Genomic DNA, 20,908 nt, shown 5'->3' with positions numbered 1-20,908 from the left:
GAGAATTTCCAGCAACGGAGGATATCAAAAATAAACCCCCTCATGTCCAGAGAAGAAGGGAAAGTATAAATACCCCCGATGTGTCCAGACTGCAGCGGTGCTGGTGAGCGGCAGAGCAGGGAATGATAGCTGGTCGACGCTGAGCAGCACACTCTGAGCTCGCTTTCATTTCAGAAGAGACGTTATTGCGACTGCAGGAGAGAGAGGACATCATCTTTGTTAGTCTTTATTTTTGATCCACTCTTCAGCGCGTTTCTGTCTGCAGACGATGTGTGCCACTGCGTGTTTGCTCTTTTCGCTGCTGTGCGTAGTCGACGCGGCACTTGCCTCTTCCTTTGAATCAGAGGATGTTGTACCTGTTCGGATAAACGCAAGAACCAGCGGGCGCTTCTGGAAGAGAAGCGAGGAGCAGCCGAGGTTTGTCCTCAGTGCGTTTGGCAAAGACTTTACTCTAAACCTCGTCCCGGACACCAGCTTCATCGCGCCTTCCTTCACCATCCAGCGCGTCAAAGCCAGAGACGTTGGAACTTTACGCAGCGCTCCAGGTGCCCGAGCCGCCCCCCAGAAGCTTATGAACAGGTCAGAGGAGAGCGAGGGCCACCTGAGGAGCTGCTTTTACTCCGGGAACGTGGATCAAGATCAGAACTCACTCGTGGCTGTCAGTCTGTGCTCGGGCATCTTTGGCTCCTTTGTAACGGAGGGCAAAGAGTATTTGATTGAGCCCAAACTCCACGGCGGCCCCGGGCCAGCCTCTGCCGAGCAGCCGCACGTCATCAGGAGGAGAACATTCAACGAGAGCAACGGTGTTTCCCTCCCGTTTGATCACGCGGCCGTGGAGCAGCACAATGGGGAAAGTTTTACGCACGGCGACGGTGACGCAAGGAGGGAACCACGCCGGAGACGCTTTGTCTCCGCTCCACGGTTCATAGAGACCCTGGTGGTAGCAGACTCAAGCATGACCCACTTCTATGGAGATGAAATAAAGGTCAGACGCCATGAACTCATTCTTTCCTGCACGCACACACTTACTAGGCGCCCAAACAAAGCTCGCCTTTAATTTCTTGGCTTAGACGCTTCCATAAACAGGCCGCTGTTGTAGACATCATTCCATTACCCCCCCCCCCCCCCCTTTTATTTTCCCATCCTGTCTGCAAAGTCAGGATTCACACACTCGAAAATATAAAGGCAGGCATATGTTTTTCTCTCCGGCTGCATAAAACATGTTTTGTCAGCGAGGGACGTTGGGAGGAAATCGATGAGCTCCCTGTTTTCCACAGAAAGATGTCAGGCCAAAGAAATGCAAGAAATGCTCGAGCACATTCCTACGGACTTGGTCACCATTTGGCAGCAAAGCCTCAGCATCACCAGGAAGACTCCCAGCGCTTACAATAGCTTTTCCATTCTGTCTTTACTCCGTGATTCTTTAAATCAGCCCTGCTCTCCTGCATAAAACCTTCAGTGTTAAAGTAAATGTTTATTACGTCCTCCTTCCAATCTAAAATCAGTCCTGCTTCCAACCAAAGCCAAACCAGTAATAAGTAGGACTGTGCCAAAATCCGCACCAGCCAAATCCTAATCTGTTTGTGTTTAAGTCCTCAGCTGCCAAAGTCTCCATAGTATCCCCCGGCAACCAGACACAAGGTGAGGAGGAAGGTTGCACTGATAAACTTGGCTCACAGTGGATTTTCCAAATCACACATTCCTTTTTATTTCTATGCAGTTTTCTACAAATAGGGGCCGTTTCAGTGATTTGGTTTCCCCAGGCAAAAATCAACATGTGGCTCCGTGGGTGGAAAAACTTTCAATGTGGGACTATCAACCCACACTAGAAAAATGATTTCACCGAGAATACACATCACGGCAAAGCCGCTCACTGTCTGTGATTTGGCAGCTCTGAAACACGGTGACACAGCAGCTCAGTGGAAATCCCTGACGCGTCTCCTTTAATGATAATAATAATCCCACTATTCATTCACACACTGGTGGAGGCAGCTGCAGTTGTAGCCATATCGCACCATCACCGGTAGAGTAAAGTGTCTCTGCCCAAGGACACAACGACCAGGACAGAGAGAGCAGGGGGATCGAACCGGCGACCTTCCGGTTACAGATGAGCTTCGATCCCTCATGATTGTGTCACGGGACAAGTAACTTTGGGGAAAATGATTTCAGGCCACAGGTGTGGGTTTGTCTGCCTACAGCTTTGGCCTCTTGTATGATGTTGGCGTCCTTTTCTTTGGTTGCTGCAGCAGTAACAGACAGTCCAGCACAGCTCCACATATCAGCCAGTTTAATTTCCATTGCAGAACAAACATGTGCTCAGTACTTTATAGTGTTTATGCTTTTATTTTTGTGCAATTACTGCATTTGGAAAAAGTCTCTTTTCCATTTGAAGGCATCAAACGAGGCACGTTAGAACTAACCAACACACTGGCCCCTCTACACCATTACACATGCACATCTACTAAGTAAGAAAAGGCAAAAATGTGTTTGCAATCTGCCCAAAATTTTATAATGAAGCTTGTCCCGCAGACTCAAAACATCATTAAAGTCCCCTGGAGTAATATACGCACACACGCTTTCTTGTCAAGATTTCATTAAAACTTCTCATTACCATCACATGCATGTTTAGCTTGTTTAGCCAGCCTGGTCCAAACACATCTGTAGGCTGAACCATAAATATCCTCTCCTCCACAGCACTACATCCTCACCCTCATGTCCATGGCCGCCCAGCTTTATAAGCACCCCAGCATAAAGAACTCTGTGAACATGGTGGTGGTGGAGATGCTGCTGGTGGAAGACGAGGAAATTGGACCGGAGGTCTCCAGCAATGGAGGCGTGGCTCTGAGGAACTTCTGCTCCTGGCAGCAGCGCTTCAACCCACCGAGCCAGAGGCATCCCGAGCACTACGACACTGCCATGCTGTTCACCAGAGAGGTGAGGAGCCAGCAGACGAGCATACATCTGATTTTGTTATTTTTCTCCTTTTTTGTTTTATTTAAAGCTGTTTAGCTCTTTGAAATAAAACACAGCATCATCTGCAAATAAGGCTTTAAACATTTATCTTTTAAACAAGATGAACATCTTAACAAGAAGTCATTAACTACACTTTTTATAGCTTTAACTGCACAAGTTCAGAGAAATGCCATCATTACCCCTGAATAAAGGGATTGTTTCTAAGATTGCGCGATGACATCTGGACTGTGCAAATGAGTACTCGGCCATTTAGTAACTGAGACACAATTAAAACCTGCAGGCAAAATTAAGTTACTGTGAAGTGTTCATTAAGTCATAGTTTGCAAACAGCAGTGGCCTGAGAACTGATCCTTGAGGAACACCGGAGTATTTCAGGTTTCATTGAAAGGTTCAACAATGGGAAGTGATTTAGTCATGAAGCAAAAATGTAAATGCTAACAAATAAATTCTATTTTTTTAAATGTTTTATTGAACAAATTCCCGTGTGTCCTGTAAAAGGTACATGTATTCATCTCCACTGCTGAAGGTGGATTCGACCAAAGCAATAAAGGAAGTTAAAAACAGCTAAGAAGGAGAATTAATGTATGATTCTCTAAAACAGAGCTAAGGCTAATGCTTTTAAAAGGGATTTATTATTACAGCTACATTATATTATTAAAGCGCTTCTGCGTCGTATTTATGTCGTAATGGGACTCCAAGTTTACTCCAAGTCCCTCCTTTTAAGCCAAGTTTCTTCTGATTGGCTGCTCTTCATTAATAAAACCCACCAAGTGGGTGGGGCTTGTACACTCACAGCAACAGACGCGTAACAGAGATGAGTGTATTAGGGATCTCTGCTCACAGTGACGTCATACAGATCCAAAAGTAGAAAAAAATAGTTTGAAGTAAGAAAGTCAGATTTGACCTCAGATGGATTATTTGTTACTGTTTGAAACTTTCATCATGTTTAATGTTCGGATCCTTTGAAGTAACACAAGTGATACAAAGTAGGTTATGTGCCCTCAGCTGGACGTGTTTAGCAGTTCATGTAGTGTGTGTGTGTGTGTGTGTGTCAGTCACCACGATAGGTTACAGCAGTCAAAGTGCGGTTTTGCGTCACAGAGGATGGACGTCCTCTCACCATCACGTTCTGGCAGATTTAGTTTCCGTTCAGAGGACAAGCAGCGAGAATGAGTCCGAAAATGATCTCTGGTGGAATTCAGTGCCCCGCCAGCTGTGGGAGCATAATGCGGTTTCACAGGCAGCAAAGCCGACCGCCCAGCAATCATCTGAGCCAAAGTGGCCCACAGTGACACAGGTGCACTTTAGAGCAGCTGTGGTGACATGTGGAGGTCTCCCCGTTTTAAACCAGCCGTTGTCATACGTTATTTTTTTAACAGCCCATAGAAAAGAAAAACTTTCGAGCTGTCACTTAAGGAAAGCAGCCTGCAGAGATGGAATAATCTTTTCCAAGCTGGGGAAATGTCAAAGCAAAGCAAACAAACTGTTCTTTATGGATGACAGGAAATAAGTTCACAAGTCCTCGGGGTTTGAGTTGCGATTGGCTTGTTCTGCTGTGTTTGGCTGCCTTCTTCCATCTGGTATGTGCGTGTTGACAAGGTGTTAGCAGACAATACATTAGGCGAGGAACGTCTCTATTATTACATTTTTATAGCTAAGTGCCCTGGTTTGCGGCTCGATTTGATGACAGGCTTGGCATTTATCCGCCTACAGAATGACGTTAGCGTGTAAATCTGACCCCGGATCTGAGGAATAATGGAGAGAACATATGGCTTTGTGCTGTGTTGTGCTGGATTGTTGGAGCGGCTTTTCTTTGGGGGAAACCATCATTCACGCAAACCCGGGTTTCTGTTTGTTTTTCCATTTCCGCAGAAATGCAGAGGACAGACGGCTCCTCGTGGATGAGCTGACTTTAGTGCCCCTATTAACGGTCGAGCTGTAGTATGTGGCCTGCGCAGGGTCGCAAATGCCTGCCGTGCAAGCCGCAGTCAAGAGAAGACTGACGCTGCGTAACACGCAAAGCTCGCGGCGGGTTGCGTGCATCGGAAACGTTTCACTCGTGCATCTTTGCGCTCTCACCGCGCGTGTGTTTGTGCAACATTGCGGTTTGAGCTCTGACCCACACGTCGAGTCCTGCATCTGCACGAAAGGCATCTTTTGCTGTTGTGGAATAAGGTGCGCAAACACAGACTGAGCTGCATTCAGTCCCTGTCTCCAGGTCCAGATGTCTTTCCAATCACAGAAGCCTCGTGTTTTTTAGAGAAGGCGAGGCCGTGGATGCGTCTGTCCATGCTGCACAGAAATAAGATGTCTGATATAACTCACGGTCACTTCTCCCACAGCTGCGGATATTTATTTGCTTTTGCTTAATGATGGAAACTCTGAGTAACATGCTTTTGATTTTTAAATAGATGGTGAAGGTTATATAACAGTCATCAAGAGCTGCTAATATATTTACTGTATTTACTATTTGACAGAATAAAGCCTTTAACAGTGCAGCCTGCAGTGCCTTAAATCCACAAGGGATCAGGTAAAGATTTGGGATGTAAAAATATTCGGACGTTTCAGTTTGAATCTTTCAGTTTAGTTTGAGTGAAACGCAGTTTTAGCAGCTGTTCCATCACCTTTGCTGGCCACCGCCACTTCCCTCCAGTGTACACTGCTTCTTGTCACATACTGTACAACTTTATGCAAAGCTGCACTCGCTATGTTAATATGCAGCTAGCCACCAAACTATATGCACACAGGAGGTGGTTGTAACACCTCAGCTGTTACTGAGTGCATGAAAACTAGTCAGAGTCCAAGCAGGTCAACACAATCAGGCTTTAACTCGGCTCCCAGCTCCACGTCACACTCGCTCTTTTTAACAATCTTAAAATTGCTGCTTGTTTACTTTGGCATAATGCACATTATATAGAGATTTCTTTACATACCTTTACTGTAAGAGGACCGATTGTGCTGGCTTCACTAACCAGAGGCTCTAAAAACCCTGTGAACCGAATATTGTAACGAGCAGCCACTGATGAAAAGTTGAACCAGTGATTAATTATAAACAGACTAGAATAAATAAGCAATTTAGCTAAAACGAAACAGCTAAAAAGTAGAACGGAGAGTTTAAAGTGACCAAACAGCTGACCTAGCTGTGCTCACGGGACACTTTGTTTGGATTTGGACCCTTTTCGTCTTCAGAACTGTTTTAATTCTTCGTGGCACAAACACGAAACGTTCCTCAGTGATTTTGTTGTTACTGACACAATAACATCACACAAGTGCTGCAGGTTTGTCTGCTACACTTCCATGATGTGAGTCTGCGATTCGAGAACATCCCAAAGGTGCTGAACTGAGAGTACAGTGAACTCATTGTTGTGTTCAACAAAGCAGTTTGATATAACTGAAGCTTTGTGCCGTCATCAGAAGACGTGCACATAAAGGGCTGCAGTGGTCAGAAACATACCTGCTCACCGGTCCGGTGATGTAATAGGACAAACTGCTAACACGAGGCAGGACGGATCCATTCTTCCATGTTGTTTACATCAAATTCTGAACGTTGCAGCAGAAACCTGAGTGGCACCGATCGTCCTTTTTATTCCTTCTTCCTGCTGGAGTTTGAAGTTCATGGAACTTCGGTGAATTCCAGCTTTATCTGGAGAACACGTTCCCCTCGTGTATTTGAAAAGCCCAGAACCTCCGAGATGCTGGTGTGAGGAGAACCCACCAAAGTGAAACTACGAACATGTAATTATGCAGAAACAAAGTAGCTCTTATATTCAGTTTATTCAAATCTGACGTTTTTGTTCTGTGTTTGTGTTTCAGGACATCTGCGGTCAGAAGAGCTGCGACACGCTGGGCGTGGCCGATGTCGGGACGATGTGCGATCCCAAGAGAAGCTGCTCGGTTATCGAGGACAACGGCCTGCAAGCTGCCTTCACAGCCGCACACGAGCTCGGTGAGGTCACACGGGGGCTGACGCGATCCTCGGCTTTATGGAAAAGCTTCTTAGATCGAGAGTTTTCACCTAAACACTCAAGCACCTTCAAAACTGTCACCTCCTGCAGGTCACGTGCTGAGCATGCCTCACGATGACTCCAAGACGTGTGAGAGACTCTTTGGGGATCTGGGAGGTCATCACCTGATGGCGCCGCTGTTCATCAGCCTCAACAAAACGCTGCCTTGGTCGCCCTGCAGCGCGCTCTACGTCACCGAATTCTTTGACAACGGGCACGGTGAGGCACACTGCAGCTTGTTGCTCTGCAGCAGACGTTAATGTCGATATCTTGTGCCAGTGTGGCTGCCTGCCACGCTGCGACTCTGTTATTAGTCACATCAGAGATGTATAAAACATACGCTTCCTCTCATCCTCTCGTGAACCGAGGCTTTCCTGCTTAAACGTGCCGCTCCCCTTAAATTACGGGTTGGACGCTCGATTTATTTCGCCCGAGGTTTCCACATCCTGCTCTTTCTTTTGCCTTACCTCTGTTGCTCCCTCTCCCCCTGCCTTGTTGTGCATCCTGTATTGTTTGTATCCTCGCTCGATCTGTCAGTGAACCTTCTTTTCCACTGAGTCATAATATGGACTTCTTCCTGTTCCCCACCTCCTCGGCCAAAAGCAACAGCTGGTGTCAGCAGAATGTGTTCTTTATCAGTTGGAAAATGTTTCCAACAAAAACTCATGTGGCTGAGAATGTTCATACCGAACCGCAGATGTCATTGACAGCTCCAGACAAAAGCTTATTGAATGCAATAAAGATCATTAGAGGAATAATGGAAAACAATCAGAGTTGGATGACCTGTCAGACGTCCAGATTCAGAGCATTAGGCTGCCTATAAACATGCACTACATTAGTTAAAGTGAAATTGTTCCGTTTTATAGTCACGACACAGCTTGCACTGAATACTTTCCCACTGTTGTCATGCCACACGCAGCATATTTACGATTGTCGCTGTGCCGCGTCTCCACAGTCTCCACAAACGCCGATATAATCGGCCTCACACGGACTTGTTTTGTGCTGTAACCACAGGGGACTGCCTGCTCGACGTCCCAGAGAGCGCCATGCCTCTACCGAAGGAGCTGCCAGGCTCCAAGTACAGCGTGGACCAGCAGTGCCAGCAGATTTTTGGAGAGGAGTTCGTCCACTGCCCCAACACCTCCGACAGCGATACCTGCAGCCAGCTGTGGTGTCAGGAGGAGGGGACGCTGCAATGCTCCACCAAGAATGGGAGCCTGCCCTGGGCTGATGGCACGCCCTGCGGTGCCAATGGAACCTGCCTTCATGGCGTCTGCGTGCCAGGCGATGAGGCGATGAAGCCACTGGTAAGCCCGAGTCTGTTCCCTGTTTTTCAAAAGACACCTTACAAAGTTAAATTTGATGGCAGTAAAATCCTTTCATGAACAGGGAAGTATCTCAGCTACCAGCTGTGAACACCAGCATTAGCTTGTGGTATCAGCTGTGTCAGTGCCCCTCCCACACGACACCTTTTATTTTAAACTTTGACCTTTTTATTGTATTATTGGTCAAATATTGGAAGTATTGCAGGAATTTTATCTCACAACACAAATACTGCATCCAGACTTAGCAGCTCTTATTGAGTGCTCACACATGATCAGTGTGTACAGTGAAAGATATGCTTGCAAAGTACTGTGGAGAAGTTCACCGTGATACACAACTAAGAAAGGGACACAGTTTGTAGTAGATGTGCAGAAATCAGTGTTGGGACTAACGCGTTATTAAGTAACGCGTTACAGTAACTACGTTATTATCGTGGTAACGAGCACGGTAACTAGTTATTATGCCAAAATCAGGAACGCGTTAGTCGTTACTGGGATTTAGATAGGGTCGTTACTCGTTACTTCGTGTGGTGGCATCGCGGAGCTTCCACAGATTCAGGAACATTAGCAAGTGGTGGAGGCCAGCAGGTGGATGACGGAAAGGGGACGCAGAAGGAAAAGAGACCCGAGGCGGCCGCCGGTCCAAGTGTGAACTGAACTTCAGGTAAGAAGTTATGACCTGCAGTCTATCTGGGTCAGATATAAACCAAGTTTAGGTGGAGTTTATTTTAGTTATTCTGACTTTTTCCGTACTGCGTACTAGCTAGCATGACGGAGTTTCTATACAGCTGGGTGGGTGCTATGAAGTTAATCATGTTGAACTTTATTTTGTTCATAAGTTATTAGAGTTGCCAACCGTCCCGTCTGGTATTCAGAGAAAATATTACGTGTTTCTTATTGAGGTGAAAAGGAACAGTTTGTCCCGTAATTCAGCTACAATGAAAAAGACACAAAGCTGGAGTTATTCTGTGTCTTTGCTGCACAGCTGCCTCTTCTTCTTTCATTCTCCCCCCTCTCTCTCCCGTTTCTACTTCAATCATGAAAACTGATCAATGATCAGCTGATCAGCTTTTCTCTCTTGTTTGTTTATCTCCCACTTCGCGCCAGAAAGAGAAAACCAGCAGATGTCGCGTTAAACAACAGCAGCACGTTTAAGCTTGATCAGCTGTTGTTATAATTTATTTAATATTAATTTCTAGTATCAGCTGATGTTTGCTGGAGCCACAGCTGTAAAGCTGCTGGTCATGATGTGGGTTTGGTTATCTGGTGAGAGGGAAACATGAAGATGAAACCAGGAGATGTCCTTACTGAATCAGAGCTGAACAGGTGATGGAGAAACAGGTTTACCTTTTAGGTGACATGAATGAGTTGAAGGGAAGTTATCAACTGTTTCTGAGAGACAAATAACACCAGGATCCTTTTCTAAGCAGCTGACAGCTGGTAACTGTGCAGGGGCGGATCTAGCTAAGTTTTGCCAGGGGGGCAGGTAGGGCATTAACAGGGAGAGGGGGGCACAAAGAAATACTTTTCTTTCTTATTCTCATTTAAAATGTCTAGCTTTTAAAAAATAATTATCTGAATCTTACAACAAACGATTGATAGATTGATGCATATATACCATCAGAACAGTGAACATCACTGTCACAACAGTGTTTGTTTTCATTCAAAGGCTTTATGATTTTTCCTATAATGGCGCCGGTCTCTAGTCAAAACACCCGGGCCGATTTCTTGTCCCCGTCCAGCCCTGTATGCAGCTCATCTGCAGTCTGGTGTTACCTACATCTTCCTACTCAGAAGGCAGAATTTCCGAGTTCTGAGTACAATCAAAGCACCACGACTGCAGTTTTTGTGTTGGATGTAAAAGGCGCACATGATGCTGTGACGTAGGCTAGAATCATGGCAGCAGTCAATGATGGTCCAGGCGTGGGATTTCTCTCGTGGAAATATGCACATTATCTTTTCCTTTCTATTGGTAGGTGGCACAGTGCACTTGTGGCAAGTAAGCAAGCTAGAAGACTGGCAAAGTTATGGAAGCAACACATTAACAAGAGAATTCTGAGTAAAACCAAAGTTACTTTCCCTAGTAACTAGTTACTTTGAAAGTAACGAGTAACTTGAAGTAACTGAGTTACTTTTGATAGAAGTAACTAGTAATGTAACTAAGTTACTAATTTAAAGTAACTTACCCAACACTGGCAGAAATGCACCTCCTGTTTCACATCAGTGCACCTGCTGCCTTTGTGCCGCCGTGCTAGTGAGCACGTCAGTCGGTGAAAAACAAAAAGTGAGGCTGACGTTTGTTCGTTCAGCTGTTTCCCAACACATGAGCCACACCATCCTTGTAAGGCCATGAGGTGATTAGGCTTGTAGTGGCCGTGGCGACAACATAAGGTCACGATTGCTTTTGGAAGAAAAGAAATATCAGTGCAGCTTTGAGACCAAAGATTTTCACACGAGGGTCAAAATTAGGGCAATTTTACCCTAAAATTAGGGTATCGCCACTGATTTCTAGAATTGATTCGATTCAATTTGAATCTGGGAAGTTTTGCCTCAGACAGTCAGAAATATTATAATTCAGATCAGTACATTTACATATTTTTGTATCTATAAAAAGGAAGCTGACACTTTCCAGACTTTATCAAAGGTGTGAGCGTCACAGCAGAGGCCTTTGTGTCAAAGTAGCTGAAGATAAAACAGAAAAACATGAAGCTGATTTTCCTGTTCTGGGATTTTATAAAAATATTCTGCAGTAGATCAAAAACGAAAGAAAACCATTAATCAAAATATGAACATTACCTCTGAAGTTACAGCGGTTTGATTAGAGACACAGCGTTTTGCATTTTGTATAATTTTAAAAAGTTTAAATTTGTTCAGTATTGAACGGCAGAAATTAGGTTTTCTTTTCGGAAGTAAGTAAAAGGAAAAAAACGTCGGCCGACAGCCTGTAAACAACAGTAGACTTGTGCGTAACAAGCAAGCGAATAATGAAGAAAACAGATTGTTAGACGGGAAACTGAGAGAGAGAGAGAGAGAGAGAGCTGTGCATCGTGGTGGAAGCAAAACAGCAAAAGTCAGAGTGAATTCATGACGATGTTTATGTGAAGTTTGGATCTTCTTTTGCTGCTGGTTCGGTCAATATTGTTTGGAGAGACATCAAACTAACAGCTTTAGAATCAGTGAAAAAACGACATAAACACAAAGCTCGACCCGCCGAAGCATCAGAATCAGCGAGCTGTCGGCTTTCAGCCCCGACCACGTCCATGCCGTCGGTGAGAAAGTCACATCTCACTGATTCTGATGCGTCCACGCTGTGTGTTTACGTCTCTGTGCAGAATCCGTGTTCCTGCTCTCATTTACTGTTTCAGCTGTTTGGTGGTTGTTGAAATGTTGTGAGGTTTATCCTGAGATTCTGGCGTTTTGTGCAAAATAAATTTATATTAAAAAATCAATTCAGGATTTTAATGAATCGATATCACGTTATCCAAGCCAGAATCGATTTTAATCAATAAATCGATTATCCAAACCCACCCTAGTCGAAATCCTTGATTTTCCAAGCTTTTTTCTGAAGCACGTGTTTTTCAGTAAGCCTTACAGTCTTTGGACCCTGCTCCCATCTTCTCGCATGTTGCACGCTGACATTGTTTATTTCACCACCAAAGAATGTTCACAGTGTCTGATGAGTCAACAGAGTAACCAGGTTTGTAGTCATAAAGCTCTAATGAGGCATCCTCAGCACATTTTGGAGGTTTTGCTCATGCTGCGTTAGATAAGCTGTGGATAATGCACGAGTTGTCTCACAGTTTATTCTTAATCTGATGTTCAGTTAACATAAATGCACTAACTGCATGTCTTTGGCGTGTGGGCGGAAGCTGGAATACCCACAGAGAGCCCACGCAAATATGGTAAGAACCATCAAGCTCCGCCCCAAACTGTGGATTCAAACCCACAATGATAGCAGAGAGATGATAGCAGATAGCAAAGCTAATACGCTAACAACAGACAAGTGATGAGAGTCAGCAGGGCCAAAATATTCGCTGTGGTGGAGAAACTCACTGTTTCCATAATACAAAACTCTGCATGTTTGCAGAAAGTGTTGCATTAGCTGAGACCTGACTCTTTTTCTTAAATGCTGCAGTTTCAAGTTGAAGTACAGACATTAAAGGGCTCAGAGAACGCATCATAAACTGAGCTGCGTCTGACTTTGGCGAGTTGAACTGCAGATCCTTCACGATACCTTTTTAGATTTCCTGTAGGAACATCTCGGCATCTTATTTAAGGTCGGTCGCCTTGATTCCTTCTCCTTGTGTTCTGAATACACATCTGTTTATGAATCCAGACATGCTGGCCGTTGGGATGTGGTTCAAGCTCATAAAACCTCTGGAAAGAACAACCTTGCTAGCAAACACACATGCACATGCGCACATACTCACTCCACGTACAAACTTGGAGCACGGCAGGTTCCACTAGCAGTGAGTGACACATGTGGCAGGAATGTGGGTAGAGTCAGACAGCAGGCGCGTGCCGAACTTCAACACAGATTTAGCCTCGAGTCGCGGCATGCCAACACGCTGTGCGGCCTCAAACCCAGAAGCCCAGACTGTGGTTTAGGCTGCACAGCTGACATTGCCTTTGGCTCAGAGCGCTAACCGACTACTCTGCTCTTTTTTTCCTGTGTGTTTTACCGCAGATGGTTGTGGACGGCGGCTGGAGCTCGTGGGGACCGTGGCAGCAGTGCTCTAGGACGTGTGGAGGTGGGGTGGAGTTCTCCTACAGGGAGTGCACTAACCCAGTGCCTCACAATGGAGGGAAGTACTGTGAAGGACAGAGGGTCCAGTACCAGTCCTGCAACATACAGCCATGTGACAACAATGAAGGTAAGGGTCAACGTAATACAGCTTTCAGCTGAAAGAAAGAAACAGCTTCTTATAACGTTTGTCCCCAACAAATGTTTGTCCCACATCTGCACTTTCCATTGTCCTGCATTTGACTGGCAGCATTGAGCCGGGGTGAGTCTGGCTGCCACAGACCTACTGTAGATCCGCTTTATGCAGGCCAGATGTTAGGTGTGTTGGCATATTTGGGCGAGGGTTGGCCCCACCGCACGTTGACCCCACCTTATGATGTTTTGGCCACAGTTTCCAAACCCAACCCTCGCCATAAGCCACAGGAACATTAGGCCACAGGATGTGATCCCCGGGTGCCTCTGCCAAAGCCCAAGATCTACATCGCAACATTAAGAAAACCTCTAAACCTGCTCTGAAATGTGCCGTGTTCTTCCCCAGCTCCACCATGGCTTTAGAAAAGAAAATCAAGCTTTGCAACAGACATTTTTATGAAGGAAAAAACAAAAAACTACGTATTAGCTCGTGTTCAAACCACTCCACAAACTCTGCAAGAAACTGTGTAATTAAAGGTTCTATCTAGAACCTCTTTTCTGCCAAAGTGCACCAGTGTTGTTGAACCACACTGCATTTCAGGTCTGGCAGATTTTAATGTAAAATCATGAGCAGGAGAACAAAACAGGTGCTTATAGACATCTACCGACCTCTGATGTCAGCAGATCCAACTTTGTAGTTTTGCAGTTTTGACTCGTTCCAGCTTCAACTGTCTTTTCTCTACAGAGTTGTAGAGAAAAGACAATTCATTGTAGATAATGAGCGGGGACAGCAGAGCAGGCTTGGATTAAAACTCGTGATATTCCGACTTGAGCAGCAGAGCTCGGATGGGGGCAGGGGTAACAGGGATGGAAACAAGTGACGAGCTGGAAGCTAAAAGTCTGACGCTGCAGACATGACTGATGGAGCTGCAGGCGAGAGGAGACGAGGGTCGGGAGTCTGTAACGAGTAACAACAGAATAAGAACTCGCATAAGCACGCGGCAGGCTGGTAGTGGCAGAGTTGGTTTGCAGAGAGCTTGATTGTTGTGATGACGCACAGCTGGCACAGATCTGCTCGGACTCCAGAACAGCTGTTTGCACTCAGACAATCACAGGCCGACAGGGAGGCGGCACTGCAGGCAACAGGGGGACGCTCAATCGAAAAACAGCATTTTCTAGACTGACCCACAGCCTGCATATAAAAGACAGATGTAGATGCTGTGGTTTGAGCCATCTTGTAAGCAGGGACGGGGGATGGGAGTGCGGAAACGACCACCCATGCAGCAGGGACATGTCAGTGACACTAGTGTGGACTCTGATTTACAAATTAATGAAACTAAAGACTCCAATGAAACATGTTCACTGAGGGCAGACCAGAGGAGTCACTAATGCATCACTGTAACCAATAAAAGAACTGCAAAAACACACTATATGGACCAATGTATCAGGCCACGCCTCCTAACCTTTGAGTGTAGCCTGCCTGTAGAAACATTAGTAGAAGAATGGGTCGTTCCAAAGCGCTCGCTGAATTCCAGTGTGCTGCTGTAATAGGATGGCACCACTGCAACAAGTCAGTTCATGAAACGTCCTCCCGTCTAGATATCACGAGATTAACTGTGAGCGTGAATGTTGCAAAGGGGACGCTTGTAGAAATCTCCCCAACTCGGCCACGAAGCATCCTCCATCGCCACAAACACTGCGAGCTTCGAGCGTGGCTGAGCTCCTGTAGGTGTGATGTGCAGCTGGCCCAGCACGTTTGTCCGTGTTGTGTTTTCTAATCAGGTTTTATGTTTTGATGCTACATAATTAATTGTTGTCCACCAGCCTCTGCTGGAGTTCATCTATTTTTCTGTGTTGCTCTAATGAATTATACAAATGAGTTATACAAATAATATTGTTTTGGTAGAGTCTTAATTTATTGTTTCTTCATGTTAGGTAAAAGTTTCAGGGAGGAGCAGTGTGAGAAGTACAACAGCCCCAACTACCTGGACCACAACGGGAACGTGAAACAGTGGATACCAAAGTACGCCGGTGTTTCTCCCAGAGACAGGTGCAAGCTGTTCTGCAGGGCCCGGGGCAGCAGTGAATTCAAGGTGTTTGAATCCAAGGTACAATAACGTCACAGCAAATCTCAATGAAAGGAAAGAAAGAAGTCTGAAGCACTGGTTCAGTTTTTAAAATCAGGATAGTGGTTTTAGAAAAGCGTCGCTCGTTGTAGTTTTCCCTGAAGTCCCAGCTCTGCTTCATCGCCAGTGTTATAACCAGCTCCAACATCATGAGCGTGACCACTGATGAACACCCTGACATGATGTTGAGCTATATTCAAAAGTTGAATGGGACATGTGTGACCCACCGATGCTTGCTCCATCCCTGCAGGTGATCGACGGGACCCCCTGTGGCCCTGACACCACATCTGTGTGTGTCCAAGGACAGTGTGTGAAGGCAGGCTGCGACCAGGTGATAGGATCCAACAAGAGAGTGGACAAGTGTGGCGTGTGTGGAGGAAGTGGGCTCACCTGCAGAAAGATCACAGGCTCGTGCAACAAAGCAACGTAAGCCGATCAGATCGACGATAATAAAAATGATAAAGCACTGAAAGGCTTAGACAAATATATGGATGTCTTTCCTTCTACTGTAGTTGTGACTAATTGATTAGTTGATTAATTGATTGTGTTGTTACATCATATTTCGCCCATTATTATACAAATCTTTTTTTAAATTCTACTTGTGGTATTCTAATTATCTGTCTCGTTTTATTCATGCTTTTTCTGATCTATTCAACATAGTTTAGATAAGATTAGTAATTTCGTACATGTTGGTAGGTTGATTATAGCGTCAGCACAGCTTCTTTCACTCTTCTTCTGTTTCAAATAGGGATGCACCGATACTGATATTGGTATCGGCCCCGATACCGATACTGGTATCGGTATCGGGGCCGATACTGTAAAATATGTGTGTACTCATACTCGTAAAAGTTAACTGATACCATGAACCGATACCAACTTATTTCATTAATCAGAGGGTGGATTGTCATTTCTGTTGTAGTTTTTTAGATTGGCCACTAGGGGGACATCCCGCGCTAAAAAGGCACAGGGTTAGACGAGTGAGACTGGCGGCTCCAGATAAAATAGAGAAACTGGAGGCTGCTGTAGCTAGGCTAAACAAAATGTCAGCAGTGTGGAACAGCCAACTTTAACTCAGGTTTTGGAAAAGCGATGAAAAATGTCAAGAGAAAATCCACGAGCAGTTAAAATAACAGAGGCTCTGACTCATTTTATCGCTCTGGATGACCGTCGTCGTCATGGAAAACATAGGATTGAACCGTCTTCTCAGCATACTCGAGCCGCGATATGAAATTCGACACTCTGCAATAATTTAAAAGTTTATTTTATTCTCAAACCTAATTTGTATTTATTTTATTCCAAACAGAAGTGTTTATTTATTATTGTGAAAGCTCGAGACAGTGCCAATAGTTCAGTGATATTTTGTTAAATTACAATGTGGAGACTCTGCAATAATTTAACAGAAGTGCTTATTTTTCACTTGAAATTTTTTTTGTGGTCATTTTTATTACGATTTTATTTTTTATCGGCAGAGAATAAAATAAAACCTGTCTTCCAATTCATTGTATTTGTGTGTGTGTGTGTGTGTCTGTGTGTGGTAGAAGTATCGGTTTTTGTACTCTGTATCGGCAAGTACTCAGATCCAAGTATCGGTATCGTATCGGTTTGAACAAATTGGTATCGTTGCATCCCTAATTTCAAACCAAGTTCATCTCCTTTCACCTGGAAGGTCTAATTAATACAGATATTTTATATTAACTGTTATCTGTTCTGTTTCTTCTCCTTCAGCTATGGATACAGTGACATTGTCACAGTTCCCACTGGCGCTACTAACATTGACATCAAGCAGCGGAGCCACCGAGGAATCAAGCACGACGGCTACTACCTGGCTGTAAAGAGAGAGAGCGGCGGTTACATCCTTAATGGTAACTTCTCCGTGTCCACGGTCGAGCAGGACATTCCGGTGCTGGGCGCAGTGCTGAAGTACAGCGGCTCTTCCACGACGCTCGAGAGGATCCAGAGCTTCAGGCAGCTCAAGGAGGCCATCACCATCCAGCTCCTCGCCACTGCAGGAGATGGTAGCCCTCCCAAGGTCAAATATACTTTTTTCATCCCTAAAGATGTGACTTTGAACAAACCCAAGGAGAAGAAGGGCTCGTCCCTGTCTTTGCACATGATCCATCCGTTTGGCGTGCCTGAATGGGTGCTGGGCGAGTGGTCTCCGTGCTCCAAGACCTGTGGATCCGGGTGGTCCAGGAGAAATGTTGAATGCATGGACGACGAAGGCTTCCTCTCCAGTCAGTGTGACAAAGACCTAAAGCCCATGGACATCAGGCCCTGTGCAGATCTGCCCTGTCCCATATGGCAGATGGGACCTTGGTCTGCCTGCTCACGAACTTGTGGTCAGGGGGAGCGCCACCGCAGCGTTTTCTGCATAGACTACACTGGCAAGACTGTTGAAGCAGAACAGTGCGATCCAAGAAAGATCCCGGAGCCGGAGTCTGGGGAATGTTTCAACCAGGACTGCTTGTGAAGAACACGAGTACAGCGGACTCATGGTCATAGTGCACTTATGAACAATGGATGGATTACTGAACAGGCGGACGCACCGAGAGTAATGCTGGGGTCCATTAGATCAGGGACAGTATGACTACAAACACACAGAGCGATCCACAAAACCAAAGAAATGATAATTATGACCATTCTCTTTCACCTGCAAGATGTTTTATGCCTCTTTCAACCTGGAGGGTCTCGTTGTTACGCAGGAGTGGCAGTGGTGGTGGGTGGGGGTTAAACGTCTACATCCCAGGGCCCATTGCCTCATAATCCATCCATCTTATCAACTGGTTGCATCAAATCACATCAAAGGCTTTTAGCTGAATATTGCTTTGTCACTCTGTTGACATTTGACAACCACTATTGAAACAATGGAAATCTACCTCAGGATGTACGTGTGATGCTATGCAGAGTCACTAAGAGAAGGCGCAGTGTGTGTGTTTCCTCCAGAATGAGAAATTTAGTCCAGATTAAAAGATTGTTTTTGGAGGCCGTCTGCTATAAACAGCAGTTCGGTGGGGCTAGAGCAATGAAACCTGCTGACAGACACCAGCACCGTGTAAATATACCTCCTCCAGCTGTGATTCACAGAATCAAGTCCCTATAGAGCTTTGATCGAGCCACTTGCCCTTAAATAAGGTACGGACGTACGATCGAGGCACTTGTGTGTGATTGCTTCGTCTTCTCAAACACACATTAATGTAATTTGTGTTAAAATCGTGTGACGAGGACGATGGTTTTATCTGGAGAGTTAGCATTGTTGAGCAAACCCATAGCTCTCACTATATTTACTGGCTGCTGGAGCCAACATCAAAAGCGTTTCCCACACTTTGTACATGTATTAGCCTCGATCATGTCGGGTCTTTCTGATCAGACAACCCAACGACAGACCGCTCGACCCCGTAAAGTAACTGTAGCCTTGTTCCATGTCCACGTGCATCACAGTGTAGTTGAGCAAACAGCAGTACAACCAGTCTGCAATATCTTATTTTGGAGGTGTTATTACTAAGTTAAGTGATAAGCATATTATCTATCATGTATATGAAAAACAACAGTAATTTTATTCATTTTCCCTTTAGTTCATGCATCATATGCAAATGTTCACAGATGTTTCAGACTCATGTGTGTATATTTGATTTCTTCATTCCTGTTGTTGATTTACAGTATGTTATAAAGAGATGGAGGATTGGGCCTGTATCCCTTCAGTGAAGGAATATGCTATTATTACAGCTTCCTTTTTAAGCTATTTATTTTTGTAAAGTTTTTACCTTGGACATGTAAGTAACATGGCAGACGCTGCTGTCTTTGAGATAATTGTCTATAAAATGGTCAAATAAACACATTTATGTCGATGCGTTGTTCTCTTGTACTGTGAGTGACTTTCCACAACACATCACTAAAAACATATGAAAGTGGCATTATTAACTACGCATAGAAGTTTCGAGTGAACATTAGCGATAAGGACCCATAAATTTCACAAAATATTTCAGGTAAGATCTCCAGTATGGAAGCCCGTTTCCGCCACTAAAAAACAAACAAAAAAACAACTATCCATAACTCGAAATTTCAAGTTATTAACTCAAAAGTATTTGAGTTACTTTTCTCAAAATTTCAAGTTAATGAGTCTAACTTTCAGAAAATAATTCAAAATTTCGAGTCGGCTTTTTCTTTTTTGTGGGCTTCCATACTCCAGGGTTCATTTTTAGGCTGAATGACACTAAAACTCGCCACAGATGTGTGGAAGTCTTTTAGGTGGCCTGGTAGCTTTTAAAAGTTGGGTGAGGCAAGTTTTACAAACCGAAACCTTTTCCAAAGTTCTGTAAAAATCCTCCCACGCTGGAATAACTTCTCCGCTCAAATATTTCAAAGACAGCCATATGAGAATATATTCAGTAGCTGTGGTTAGGGAGGAACCCAGCCACTTAACAACTTCCTGTTTTAACGCCTGTTGTTCTATATTCTGAGCTTGGTTGATGTGAAAATCAGAATAGTTCAAAAATACCAGCATGACCATAATCACGTTATCCACAGTTTGACTTTCAGTTGGTTTGTAATGTTTCAGCAGACCGTAGAGCTTTATCACGCTGAAGAAATTCAAAGTCTGAAAAGAAAACTATTTAAAAGAAAAAATAACCAAAAAATAACTGTTCAGCTTCCTGTTCAATCTTTCTCCTGTGTAGGAGTGTTGGGGGCTGTTCATATGTTACAGTCCATCCATAATGATGGTTGTCGTCATCTTGTTTAGTTAATCATTTTATTGTCTTCTTACACCAGTTCAAATGATTTATTATTATTATTATTTCTGCTTTTTTTTTTCTGGCATTACTGGGAAAATGGACCTGAGCCAAAATACTATATTGCATTGCAGAAGGTGGTCAGGATTATCCTCTTCACCAGAGCTCAGATGATCCAGTGCTCTTCACCAGCTCCCCCCCAGCAAAGTATACTGAACTAGCCACAAGTGACTGATAGAAAATCTCCTGTACTGTGCTGCACAGACCGAAGCACCTCAGCTTCCCCGGAGTTTAGCCTGTTGTTGGTCTATGTACTCTTCCACCACATCAACATCCGGTCCCAAGATATTCACCAGTTGTGCAGCTGTCCTCTTACTTCATCTCTAGTCTTATTCAGATACAGAAGACTTTTCTCCGACTCCATAAAATCACCCACTGTAATACTCCTGCCCATCACTAATGTCCAACCACTGCAGATTCATTAAGAGTATTTCTTCAGGTGGCATGAGCCCGACTTATACTGAAAGTCTGAGGTTTCCATGGTTAACAGGAGCTCCTGAACGGCACACCATCATTTTATTTAAAAGTTACAATAAATAGAGGCATCAAGAAACACAGGATGTTGTAATATAAAAGGATTTAGAAGAGTTACAATCAGAATTTCCAAAAATCACAGATTGTAAGTAAAAGATTATCAAATTACTTTAAATAATAGATGTGATAATATAAAGACAAGAAAATGTACAAATACAGCAGATTTGCACATGCTGTGATTCTATGAACATCTCTATAGAGAAAATATAAACTTCACACAAACGCATACAAACAGTGGGGACCCCCGAGCTGCCCCGAGGTGTGCGTATACAGCTTAATGTGAGAC

At 44.5% G+C, this 20,908-nt stretch overlaps 1 protein-coding gene across 1 annotated transcript; it reads left to right on the top strand.

Annotated features, from left to right (window-relative positions):
- The first annotated feature begins 63 nt into the window (after positions 1-63).
- Positions 64-19,312, top strand: LOC146504544 (A disintegrin and metalloproteinase with thrombospondin motifs 8-like). Its single transcript, XM_085131502.1, has 9 exons — positions 64-985; positions 2,695-2,934; positions 6,787-6,919; positions 7,029-7,196; positions 7,992-8,284; positions 12,987-13,173; positions 15,111-15,283; positions 15,552-15,727; positions 17,027-19,312. Exons 1-9 carry the CDS (start codon positions 269-271, stop codon positions 17,769-17,771), a joined length of 2,832 nt encoding a protein of 943 aa, XP_084987628.1. The 5' UTR covers positions 64-268; the 3' UTR covers positions 17,772-19,312.
- Positions 19,313-20,908: the final 1,596 nt, after the last annotated feature.

Source organism: Neolamprologus multifasciatus, chromosome 14 (genome assembly GCF_963576455.1).
Source record: "Neolamprologus multifasciatus chromosome 14, fNeoMul1.2, whole genome shotgun sequence".
Taxonomy (NCBI): Eukaryota; Metazoa; Chordata; class Actinopteri; order Cichliformes; family Cichlidae; genus Neolamprologus; species Neolamprologus multifasciatus.
This window is presented reverse-complemented; position numbering and strand designations above follow the sequence as displayed.

Coding starts and splice junctions, on each gene's coding strand:
- LOC146504544 (XM_085131502.1), top strand. CDS start 269: ATGTGTGCCACTGCGTGTTTGCTCTTTTCGCTGCTGTGCGTAGTCGAC. Junction 2,935..6,786: donor CCATGCTGTTCACCAGAGAG/GTGAGGAGCCAG, acceptor TTTGTGTTTCAG/GACATCTGCGGTCAGAAGAG. Junction 13,174..15,110: donor GCCATGTGACAACAATGAAG/GTAAGGGTCAAC, acceptor TCTTCATGTTAG/GTAAAAGTTTCAGGGAGGAG.